Below are 12,402 nucleotides of genomic sequence, written 5' to 3' on the forward strand. Positions count from 1 at the left end.
AGATCAGATTTAAACCAATCACTCTAAGGAACTAAATTATACTACGAAATTTCTTCAGAAATGAACCCAATATTCAAACCAGTCAACCCAATAGCAAAGAAAGGAACTACAACTATCTTTTAAGCTTTACTTATATTTATTTTCAAATAAAAATTAAACTTCCTACTTTATTCTTCTGGTAATTAAAAATTAAAAATCCCTATATTTGAAGGGATGTATTATCAAATAACCAAATTGGTAAGTATAGGTTTGTTTATATTTACTTTCACTTTGGTGATGATATCAAATTGTTTTAAAACTGGGACCAGTACTTTTGACAAGTACCTAAGCTAATGTAAATAAAAAACAAAAACAAAAATAACATTATATATCTATTTAAAGTACTTATATTATGCTGGAGAGAGGCATGACAGAAAAATGCAGAATAAAATCAAATAGTAATCTGTATATAATAATGTTCCATAAAGATTTCATAAATAATAATCATCAAAGCAACATACGTTGGAAAATGCTTGGCACGTCTGGTTTATTTCCTTTTGTCTGTCCAGAAGTTTCTGGCTGAGGTACGGGAACCCTACAAAAGATGGAAAAAAGGTAACAAATAATTACAAAAAGACACTTGAATGAAAAAAAACCTAATTGGTTCCATTCAGAACTTATTTTAATTCAATCAGTTTACAAAATATATAGGTTTAGTTTCTTAAAGTAATGCACTAAAAATTTAAGGAAAATATATACAAGTTATGAGCAAATATGCATACATAACTTAGTTCAAATACTGCAATAGATTTTTTTAAAGATTGTATTTATTTATTTATTTGAGAGGAAGAGAGAGAGAGAGTGAGTAGGGGGAGGGGCAGAGGGGGAGGGAGAGAAAGAGGGAAAGAATCCCAAGCAGACTCCCCGCTCAGCATGGAGCCGAAAGAGGGCTTGATCTCACAACCCTGAGATCATGACTTGAGGCAAAACCAAGAGTCTGATGCTTAACCGATTAAGCCACCTAGGCACCCCAAATACTATTACAGATTTAAATGTTCTTTCAATAAGGCGTATTCCACAAAAGGAAGTATTTAACTTTATTAAATAGCAACTAAAGATGGATGGATGGACAGACTTATATACATATATCTGGGAAACTGTCTGGCCTAACTGTCCAGCCTCCAGCCTCTTTTCAAAGTTTTCTATAAGTCTCATGCTGCTTCAAACTCGTATTCCTCCTTTGAAATTTAACTCAAGCATTAATTCCTAAAAGAAGCCATTCTTGATCTCTAGTCAAAGCTCATTGCTCCTTGTACATGCTGTTGCTGTCATAGCACCATGAATACACTTCTATTATAGCATTCATCACTCTGTGTCGAAATTACAGGTTTATGAGTCTGTCTCTTCCAACAGATTCTGCTATAAGCTCTGTTATAAAGTCTACAAAAGTATAGACTTTATTTATTTTTGTATCTCTATATATTACCTACTCAATAACTATTTATTGAACTGAAATAAATGGAGGAAAAGGGAAGTATCTTATTTTGAAACTGAGGAGAAGCCTACTTTTATAAGGAAAGATTTCCATCTTGTGGGCTATTAGCATATTTCTGTGATGAGGTTTTTTCTATTGTATTTCCAAAACTAAATCATAAAGTAAAACAGAATGTCATATTGTTGAATGCCACATAATATTGCTCAAATTATTTTATCAATGGATTTTTTTCTTATAGGTAGTATTCGTTATTTTGCTAATGAGTTATTAATGGACTAAAAAGAAGTAGCTTTTATGAAGGAGGCATGCATCCATTTATTTACCTTTAAACCCCAGCAAATAAAAACATATTTTATAGTTGTAATTTGAACTTCTTTCAATCATTGAAAACATGGTATTTCTAGAAACTAGAAAGCTGAAAACATCACTTGTGAAAGAAATCTAACTAAAAAATAGTTAAATTACATGCATTTGGAGATCCTTAAACGGCATGTATCTACTTTTTAATACATATGATTAGGAAGTGACTTTTTCCATCTGAAACAAATTACAAGAAATAGTTTTCAAAACCCTAACAGCACCATTACATTGTACAGAACTTTTAAAAAGTAGCTTAGGAGATTTTTACTGGAATATGTAATCATCCATTTGTAGGACTTAAATATTTGTCTTAAAGGTGAGGGGATAAATGACAGAAGTGGAGGTATACAATGTCTACAGGTATCAACTGAGGAAAATGAAAAAAGAAAGATGAAAAGTGAAAAGATAAGTATAGAAAAATAACTGAGGAAGAAAGGGAAAAGAGGAGCTAAAGGAAGAGAACATTGCATACACTGGGTAGTGGCAGAATGTTGTAAAAATTATGTCAGAGACTCTAAGTGGTACTCTAATCTTGCACTTTTGTCAACTTATTGACCTTAGGTAAATGTCATACAGATTCTATAGAATGTCATTCTCTCATCTTTATATCAGGATTATAATTAACATTATTGAGGTCTTAGAAAGTATCTTTCATGCACAGAAATTAAAAGTACTTAATATACATACACATATGTATAAATTGTATATTTTATCTTTTCTGAATCTCAGATTTCTCTTTTTTAAAATTGAAATAATTATCGTGTGCCTTCCTCACTGGGATGTTGATGATCAGATGATGTAATATAAATAATTTTACATTGTATATTGAAATTCTCTATACAATTAGATGAAGGAATATTTTCAGTGCCTTCTACCTAAGAAAAGCAGAAGATACTATACAAAAAGAACCAGAATATAGAATTCCTTTGAGAAATTGCTAATATAAGCAAATTAGCAATAATTTACAATGATCAAAAATGCTAAAGTCTTTGTGATCATTGATTCAAATTAGCAAATGCTTTTTAGGCAACAACCATTATTTAAAAACTTTTCCTATGGTGTCTTCTGCTTTTCTTAGAATTGAAAATGATTTTTTTGAAAATGATTTTTAAGGATTCATCTAACCATGGAGTGATTAATTTTCTCTCTTTATAGAGTAAATATTACCAAGAGAATGAACTGAAGAAGTTTTAATGTCTGTTGATTATATTTTATTTCTCAGTGCTAACTTTTGAATGAGTACATGGATTTTGACTACATTTTACTATCTAACAGAGAGCACCATGGTTTACCAGCTACCATTTGTATTAAAACGTTAATATAAGCTCTTAAATGGTCATATTTCTTATTATTATACCAATAGAAGCAGATCAACAGGTGATCTAGGTGGACAAAACAGATAGACAACTTCAAAAGTAAATATCTAAAAAAGAATCAAATGGGCTTTCTACAGCTGAGAAAGAAAATAGCTGAACTTTAGAACTATGGCACAATAAAGAACATATCTGGTCTTTGTCTCTGGTTCCTGGTCCAAAAACCCTTAGAATTTCCATAGTGACAAGAGTACCTCCGTTATGCTAATGAGGTAACTCATGGTGAGCCACTAGACAGTTTGAAGATAAGAACCGTTATCAGATACATTAAGCATACGGCTCAAAGGTTGAAACACCGAACTAGCCTAACCTCTATTACGGGGAGGGGAGCTGAAGATCAAGTTCAATCACATGGCCAATAATTTAATCTATCATGCCTAAGTAATGAAATACCCCCCCCCAAATCTGGACATCAAGGCTTGGTGGATCTTCATGGTTGGTGAACACATTGATGTACCAGTAGAAGCACAATTAAGTTCTAGGGATCTAACATACATTATGGTGACTACAGTTAACAATACTGTAATACATACTTGGAAGTTACTAAGAGTAAATGTTAAATGTTCTTACTATAAAAAAAATAATAGTTATGTAAGGTCATGGATGTGTTAAATAATCTTAGTGTGGTAATTATTTTGCAATACATACATGTATCAAATCATCACACTGTACACCTTAAATTTACAAAGTAATATATGTCAATTATATCTCAATAAAGCTGTGAAAAAATAAAATAAATTATCCTTAGACCACTAAAAAAAGAAAAAAGAAATGAGACATAGATGGTTTCTACCACCAGTTGTATTCAACACTGTAGTAGAGGTCCTAACCAGTACAATAATGCAAGAAAAAGAAATAAAAGCAAAATGATTGGAAAGGAAGAAATAAACCACAAGTATTTGCAGATTACATGACTTATACAGAGAAAATTTAAAAAAAAAACCTACAAACTCAGAATAAGTGAATTTATCAAGGTTGCTGAATATAATCTCAGGATACAACCAAAAACAGTTCCCTGATTGGGCACAACTACCATTAAAGACTAGAGTTTTAAAAAATCTTAAAATCTAAAATGATTCTATACGTCAACTGCTTTATTAGTGTCTTGGTTATCTTTCTGCTTCAGAAAAACCAAAAATGTTAATTATATACAATTCATAATGGATAAACTTTATATAGGAAAGATTCATGCTTAAATAACTGGTCAACAAATATAAGCTATAATATTTTAAATTTAAATAAAATGTATTTTTTTTTGTAGTTCCTCATTTTAAACTCATTGTCAAGTAGTCCATGCCAAGCGTGGCAGATAAGAGGGCTTCTGTCATGGGTTATATTATGTCCCCCAAAATTCATGTTGCAGTCCCAACCCCCAGTACCTCAGAATGTAATCTTATTTGGAGATAGTTTCACTGAAGAGATAAATTAGTTAAAATAAGTTCATACTGGCATGGGTGGGCCCCTGATCCAATGTATCTGATGTCCTTTTAAAAGGGGGAATTTGGACATAGACACAGATTGGGGGTGAGGTTTCTACAAGCCACAGAATATCAAAGATTGCCAGAAAACCACCAGATGCTAGGGGAGAGACAAGGGGCAGATTCTTTGACACAGTGCTCAAAACAGACTGACCCAGGTGAAACTCTGATCTTGGACTTCTAGCTTACAGAACTGTGAGGTCTTAAGTTTCCATTGTTTAAGCCATACAGTTTGTAGTACTTCATTATAGCAGCCCTAAAAAATGAATGCAGATTTGGGTACCAGGAAGTGGAGTGCTACTGTAACAAATAATTTAAAATGTGGAAGTGGCTTTGGAATTGAGTATTACATAGAGGCTGAAAGAGTTCTGAGAGAAAGCTTTTTGTCTTAGAGAATATGTATGCTTTCTTTGAGAATATATATGTTGTTATAAACAGAATGTTGCTAGAAATATGAATGTAAGAGGTGCTTCCAGTTAAGTCTCAGACAGAAATGAGGAATGGGTTATTGGAAACTGGATGAAAAGTGATCCTTGTTATAAAGTGGCAAAGGTCTTTGCTGAATTGTGTTCTGTTGGATGGCAGGTGAAACTTGTATGCAGTGAACTTGCATTTAGCTGAAGAGATTTTTAAGCAAAGTGTTGAAGGTGAAGCCTGGTTTCTCCTTGTTGCTTATAGTAAAATACAAGAGGGGAGAGAGAAGTTGAGAAATTGTTAAGAAAAAAGGAACCAAAATTTTGATACTTGGAAAATTCTCAGCCTATCTATACTGCAAAAATGAGAAAGCTTGCTCTGGAAGGAACACCAACAGTGTTGTTGGACAACCATTTGCCCAAGCCTTGTGATTTGTGGATCCCATCAACCATCTCAGTAGGCATGCTGCTAGCTTGGACTGAAAGGGATATAGGTGGGATGAAATCCGATTTCTGGGATTCTACAGTCAGGAAATGAGTTGATAAGAGATAACCAAGAGTGATTATGTGTTATCTTTCAAGAAAAGGGACAATGATCCCTCAGTTCCAGAGGGCAGGGGCAGCACTCAGGGCCAAGGAAGTGGGGCTACCATCCTGGTGGGCCCAGAAGATACAGTATCCTGCCAGAAAGGATAATTCTGGAGGCTTGAAATCAATTAGAATTGGTCCTGCTAGGTTTTGAACTTGCTTGTGATGCATGACCCCCTTTCTTTCTAATTTATCCCTTTTGAAACAGGAATGCTTATCCTCTGCCTGTCTTATCATTGTGTTTTGGACAGATAACATGTCTAGTTTCACAGGTTCACAGATGTAAAGAATTTTGCCCCAGGATGAAATCACCCTGCATTTCAACAATACATGATTTAGACGATGTTCAGATGAGAGTTTGGACTTAGAGTTGATGTTAGTACGGGTTAAGATTTCTGGGATGTTTTGATGGGTTGAACATATTTTGCATGTGAGAAGGACATGAATTTTTAGGGGCCAGATGGCAGACTGTTATGGGCTGAACCATGTCCCTACTAAGTATCAATATGACTACCAATACATAACCAATTACATCTTCAATAACCCTCAGAATGAGACCTTTTTTGGAAATAGGGTCACAGAAGATATAACTGATTAAGATGAGGTCTTACTGGAGTAGAACAGTACTCCAGAATAGGTCCCTAGTCTAATATGGCTGGTATCTTTATTAGAAGGGAAAATTTGAACACAGGTATGCACACAGGAAAAATGCCATGTGAAAATGAAGACAGAGATTGAAGTGATGCTTCTAGAAGACAAGGAATGCCAAAGATTGCCATAAACCACCAGAAGCTAGGGGAGAGGTATGGAAGAGATTCTGCCTTGCAGTCCTCAGAAGGAACTCACTTTGCCAATGCTTTGATCTTGGATTTTAGTAGCCCTAGAAAACTAATACCACTTCTAGTGGAATTGGTCATTTTACATGGTAGAAATAAAAAAAAATTAATATGCTATGTGTATACTTAATACAAATGACTTACAGTTTGGCATATGGCCCTTGCAGAATTCTTTTTTTCTTGGTAGGGCTCAAGCTTGTACATGCAGTTTGAAAACACTGAGAGCTCATAGGATCATCATCTTGATGCCGTTTATTATTATTATCTCTTTCCTGACTTTGATTTTCTCTCCTAGCTGCTTGGGATGTTGAGGGTCGGTTAGCATTCTAAAACCAAAAATTTAGAGAAAACATTTTAAACTAATTCACAAAAATTATTTTTCTTAAAAGACTATAATTTTAGTTTATCCATTTTTCATAATCTTAAGAGTTATGACAACATTTTTGTAATCATAAAAGTGCTTTTATAAAGCTGATTTATAGATAGGATTATATTTATCCTAATGCATCTGGTATTAAAATATTTTTTAAAGGAAGGTAAACAAAAGTCCTTCTTATACTAATATAACTGAAAAGTTGGATTAGATGCTTATTTCCATATGAACAGAAATCCTAGAAATAAGTTTTGAAAGATAAATTCACAGAAAAAATTAACTCATTTGTCTTGATTGTGCCTAGATTCCAGTAATGGCCTTTTCTACTAGAGTCTTTATCCTACAAGAGTCATTGCTATGACTTAAAAAATCTGGGTGAGACTGCCATGCCAGATATGAAGATAAAAATTTCCTGTGAAAGTGTTCCTATAGTTCTGGCCTGGACAAAAGGAATGGAAAGAATATAATCATATATACCACCTGGGAATTTAAGTAAAGAGAGTCATAATAGGCTCAAATTATGCAGAAAGCAAAAATAAGATACCAAGTGTTGAAGGCCTTGGGAAATATCAGAGGCTGTGAACTTCAGCCCAGCCTGCTCCAAAATAAATGAGAGAAAAAGGAAACAAACGAAACACATAAATGATTTTTTTCCCCTCTGAGGTTTACATCATTAAGCGTCAATACATGTGAGTTCTGAATAAAATGTACAAGGTACCAATTGTAATTATGATCGCAGTGCATTCAGAGATATACTATTAATTCTCTGGCACCATACCCGAAGTGTTTCTGATGCTGAGGCACTTTCAGTTGCACTGGCATGGGGGATATACTTTATAACAGTAATTATCCCCTGAATTGCAATGCGCTTTTGTTCCCTATACTGCAAGTCTTCAATCTCCTTCCTCACTTCACTTATAGCTGTCAAGAGCGACTCAACTGCAAAAGAATAATTCCGGGGAAATTGTAAGTTTTAAAGAACTGAAATGATAAAAATAAGAATTAGATTTGCAATGTCATTTCACAACATGAAATCATAAACTTGCTACATAACTTAAATTTGTGAAACTTATGTTGATGCTTGACATCGTTGCCTTATGCAATTTTTGTAAAATAGGCAAAATACAGTTATCAGTTAAATTGTGATACAGTCCTCTAGTCTGGAGTCTTAATTTGAAACAGAAATTTTGCATATTAAATGTATAGTTGACCACTGAACAACAGGGGGGTTAGGGGCACCAAACCCCTTGCAGTCAAAAATCCATGCATAAATTTTGACTCCCCCAAAACTTTACTAATAGCCTACTGTTGACCAGAAGCCTTATCGACAACATAAACAGTTGATTAACACATATTTTCTATAAATATTATATACTGTATTCTTACAATAAAGTAATCTAGAGAAAAGAAAACATTAAGAAAATCCTAAGGAAAAAACACTTATAGTACTGTATGTGTATTTATTGAAACAAATCACATATAAGTGGATCTGTAAAGTTCAAACCTGTGTTGTTCAATGGTCAACTGTAATTTACACATCATATTTCAAAGTATAAAGTGTTGCCTAGCCACTGCACACAAATATACATTTTAATATATACAACCATATACTACATATTGCTGGCATTATGAAGTATAAGAAGATGCCAGTATTTAGATGATGGTAGGTCAGTATTTCAAGGTTTCTCTTTTTTCCCCCAAACCATGCAATTATCCCACAGCTTTTTAAAAAAGAATATACTTATATTAAACTCTTCAACCATATATTAATTCTACTAAAATAAATTAATGTTAGGCCTCTCATCAGTACTTAGTCTGCACCTCATTTATTTTGGTGTCATTTTTATTTAAAGGTAGCGCTCAACTGTGTAATATCCAATATATATCATTCCACAAGAGTAGCATAACACAGTGTCAGTATCTTGATGTCAAATTATCTAGTGTCTCCTTGATAGGAGTTGGATCTACTAAAGTCAGATTTGATCTCAATAACATTGAATCAAGATATGATGTCCAGTTAGTCATCATCTATGTTCTCCCTTCTTCTAGTCTAATATAATCCAAATATTAACCTTTAGGAGGCATGACATGTATTTTTAGATCTTCATAGAGACAAAATTTTTATCAGTGAGTATTGCTACATATTAGCTCATGATATCTATCACACATATGTCATAGAAACATATCATACATGACGAATAATTACATTAGTACCTTTGACAGAACTACTATACTTCGAAAATGTCTCTGGCACTGGTGGATAGGGGTAATATCCACCAATAACAGTATTCTTCACTTCCTCAGAATCGGTCCTTGTTTTAATCCAATGAATAAAGTTTTTTACCTTGGTGTCGTTGGTATATGGCTGGCCCCTATGACCTTTTTGCAAGAAGGGTAAAACCAAAAAATGAGAAAAAAACTCACTGTAATGAATTGTATGGACTTTTTTTGTATAAAAACAGTATATCCAAATAATCTCTTGTGTCACCAAGAAAAGAAGTTCATTTATTCACTGTGTAGCAGATTACACTTAATATGTATACAAAAATTATCAAAGACAGTAAACCAATCCTACGTTGAGAAGGAAATCAGACATATTAGAATTTAAGTGGACTAAACCATAGCTGCCTACAGGATAAAGTCATAATGAAAAGAAAACTAATAATCTGGATTTTTCTAACTATCAAAATGGTTGGCATCTTCTTAAAAAACTGATTTTTCAATCATGTATTAACCTAAAGGTATAGCATCATGTTTGAACTGAGTTGCCTATGATATAGCTCAGCATTTAAATTCATGTTCTTAAAACATACTTAACAGTACCATTTACATCTGATTATTGTTAGTATTTATAAAATGAGGTATTGACAAAGATGTGTATTACATCCTTCCTAGGACTCTTCTATTGACAAATTTTTTTATTATCAACATGGTAGTATTTTAGTAAGCATACCACTCCACACTATTTCTTCACTCTTCTGGAAACTTTAAGCTTTATTGTTTTGACCCCGTTATCAGAAAGAACAGAGAAAAATGATGTGCTTGTAGACAACTAATAAGACTCTTCTTGTTATATAAGTAAAATCTGAGATCAGGGACCAAAATTTGATGAACATTTTTAGTTAGTATTTAAAAATATTGTTTATTGTATCCATATTGTGATATAGGGCCTAACAGTCTTCAATCTATCAAAGCAATTTATGATTATCTACCTGACATCAAGCAGGAATTAAAGTTAACCCAAGGACATAAATGCAATTCTCCAGTGAGTCACAAAATCATTGTTTCAGTCATAATTAATCTAGAAGCAATACATTTCATAGGCTAAATATTCTTTGCCAAAACATCCTTACAGCAATAAAGGAGGTCAAAACAAAGCTATCTTGTGGTTGAATGTTGTGATGTAAAAATTAATTTAATTAATAGAAAATATATTACATCTCCAATAAAGTATAAACCAAGACATTGCTCACCAGTAATAAACACTCGACTCTCATTTGTAGTGGTTAGGTAAAGCAGTTTAGGTACTTGAGTGTCATTCCTGACAACTTTCAACTGTGTACACACGAAATACGTCACTGTAGAAAATGAAAACAGTTATGAAGAAACTTCTGCCTTTCGAAGAGGACATACCAAGATCAGTATCTAACACAGTGCTTCTCAAACTTTAACGAACATAGGAATCACCTGGGACAATTGTTAAGCTGCAAATTCAGATTCAGTAGTTTTAGAGTGGGGCCTGAGATTCTCCACTTCTTAATAAGCTCTCGGTGATATTAGTGTGGCCAGCCCTCTGACCACACTGGGAGCAACAAGGATCTAACACTTACCTTCTTCTTTAGATAAAGGATCTAACACTTTTCCTTTAGAAAGTACAATGGCTGCACCTAACTGAAGTTACTGCTTGCACAGTTGAAGACGGCAAGTCTCTCTAATCAGGCATACAACTGAGTGTGAACAGTTATTTCCTACAGAGAAAAAACGCTTAGTTTCTCCAGGATGCTTTTACTGATTAACCCAATCTAACACTGATCCCTGAATTACTCTTGACTCCTTCCACCAGATAGGGGTATACACTGTTAACTTGAATTTCCTTATGCATGTGTTTATCTTAATTAGACTTTAAGCCTCCATGACAGGGCTTATACAACCCATTCTTTACTATTCACCTTGCTGAATTGTTTTCAACTGTCTATCAATTAGTTAGGTAAAGTTTCATTAAGCCAACAACATTTTTTTAAATTTTAACTCATCACAAGCCAAAATGGTTATGGTCGTATGAACTAGGAAATGAAGAAATAAATGTAAATACTTGTATCTCACAATAATGGTAAGTTCTCATTTGAGATAATACTTCCCTAGAGTATGATAATAACGATAAATTCATTTACTGTAACTAACATTTCCTAATTCTTTATCTTATAGCAACAAAAATAAAGGAAATCTGTTGAAATGACTAAAAGTAACTCTCAGCTAACATCACTCTTCCTTTATTTACAAAACTACAAATATGTCGTTATTCATGGTTAAAGATATTGATATAGGAATATTACAGAAACTTCTAATTCTCATTTCATGACTGTTAAAAATCAGACATTCCGACCTGACACCTTCTAGCTGTTTGACATCCAAAAAATTACTTAACTCCTCTGGACCTTTGTTTCCTCACCTGTAAACTATAAAAACATCAACTTTTAAGAAGGTAACTAGGAGTACAAAATGAGATAACATGTACAAGCATCTGGTACATAGCAAACACTCAGTATTAGTTCTCCTTAGTTTTTCACTCTCCTTAATCAAAAGTAAAAAAGATTCCCTACTACCAAAGGAGTCTGGTATTATTCTAGAAGATACTTGATCATGTTCCCCTTCATGGGCCTGAAGCCCCCTCAATACTCACCATTCATTTGATAATTTTTTTCATCTTGGTCAAAATATGAACATAAATTGCAAATGTTGTCAACTACTGTACTAGAGTAAATCTCACCAAGGTCTGTATAAGGCTTTCTTAGAAAGATGTATTTCCCATTATCCGAAGAAATAGAACATGTATACTTGGCAACATTTCTGTGAAAAAATCATTATCTAAAACTTGTGTCAACTTGTTGTTTCAAGTGGCTACAAAGAGAGAGGGCCCTGGCCATAAAACCCACCTAAAATGAGGTAATGGAATTGTCATGAGAAGTCATCACTATCAATCATTTATGCCCTGAGAGAAGTTACATGAGAAGTCATAGCTCCACTCACCTTGGAAGCCCATGCCTTGGTTTTGGCTAAAATTCTTTCTGCCCTCTCCCTCAATAGCTGGGGTGAGGTTTAGCTCCATCCAGATATATTTTAAAATTTTAATCTCACAAGCAGATGGTAGGTAATATCTGAATGGTGTGGAATGCCATTTTGCAATAACCAATAAAGGTGTAGCAGAACAACTCTTTATATGGTCTCTAAGTATCCTGATGCTCTACAATTTTTACCTTGTTGATTTAAAAAATTACGTATGGTCAAGA

The 12,402-nt window shown here is 33.6% G+C and overlaps 1 protein-coding gene across 2 annotated transcripts in view; it reads right to left on the reverse strand.

Annotated features, from left to right (window-relative positions):
* Positions 1–12,402, reverse strand: part of RADX (RPA1 related single stranded DNA binding protein, X-linked) — an 88,741-nt gene that overhangs the window by 55,556 nt on the left and 20,783 nt on the right. For both annotated transcript variants that reach the window (XM_027607506.1, XM_027607505.1), the window contains exons 7-11: positions 10,369–10,473; positions 9,110–9,274; positions 7,674–7,834; positions 6,667–6,848; positions 501–574 (exon numbers count right to left, since the gene is read on the reverse strand). In XM_027607506.1, coding sequence (XP_027463307.1) covers positions 501–574; positions 6,667–6,848; positions 7,674–7,834; positions 9,110–9,274; positions 10,369–10,473 — 687 coding nt within the window. The remainder of the gene's footprint in view (positions 1–500; positions 575–6,666; positions 6,849–7,673; positions 7,835–9,109; positions 9,275–10,368; positions 10,474–12,402) is intronic.

Source organism: Zalophus californianus, chromosome X (genome assembly GCF_009762305.2).
Source record: "Zalophus californianus isolate mZalCal1 chromosome X, mZalCal1.pri.v2, whole genome shotgun sequence".
In the NCBI taxonomy this organism is placed as follows: domain Eukaryota; kingdom Metazoa; phylum Chordata; class Mammalia; order Carnivora; family Otariidae; genus Zalophus; species Zalophus californianus.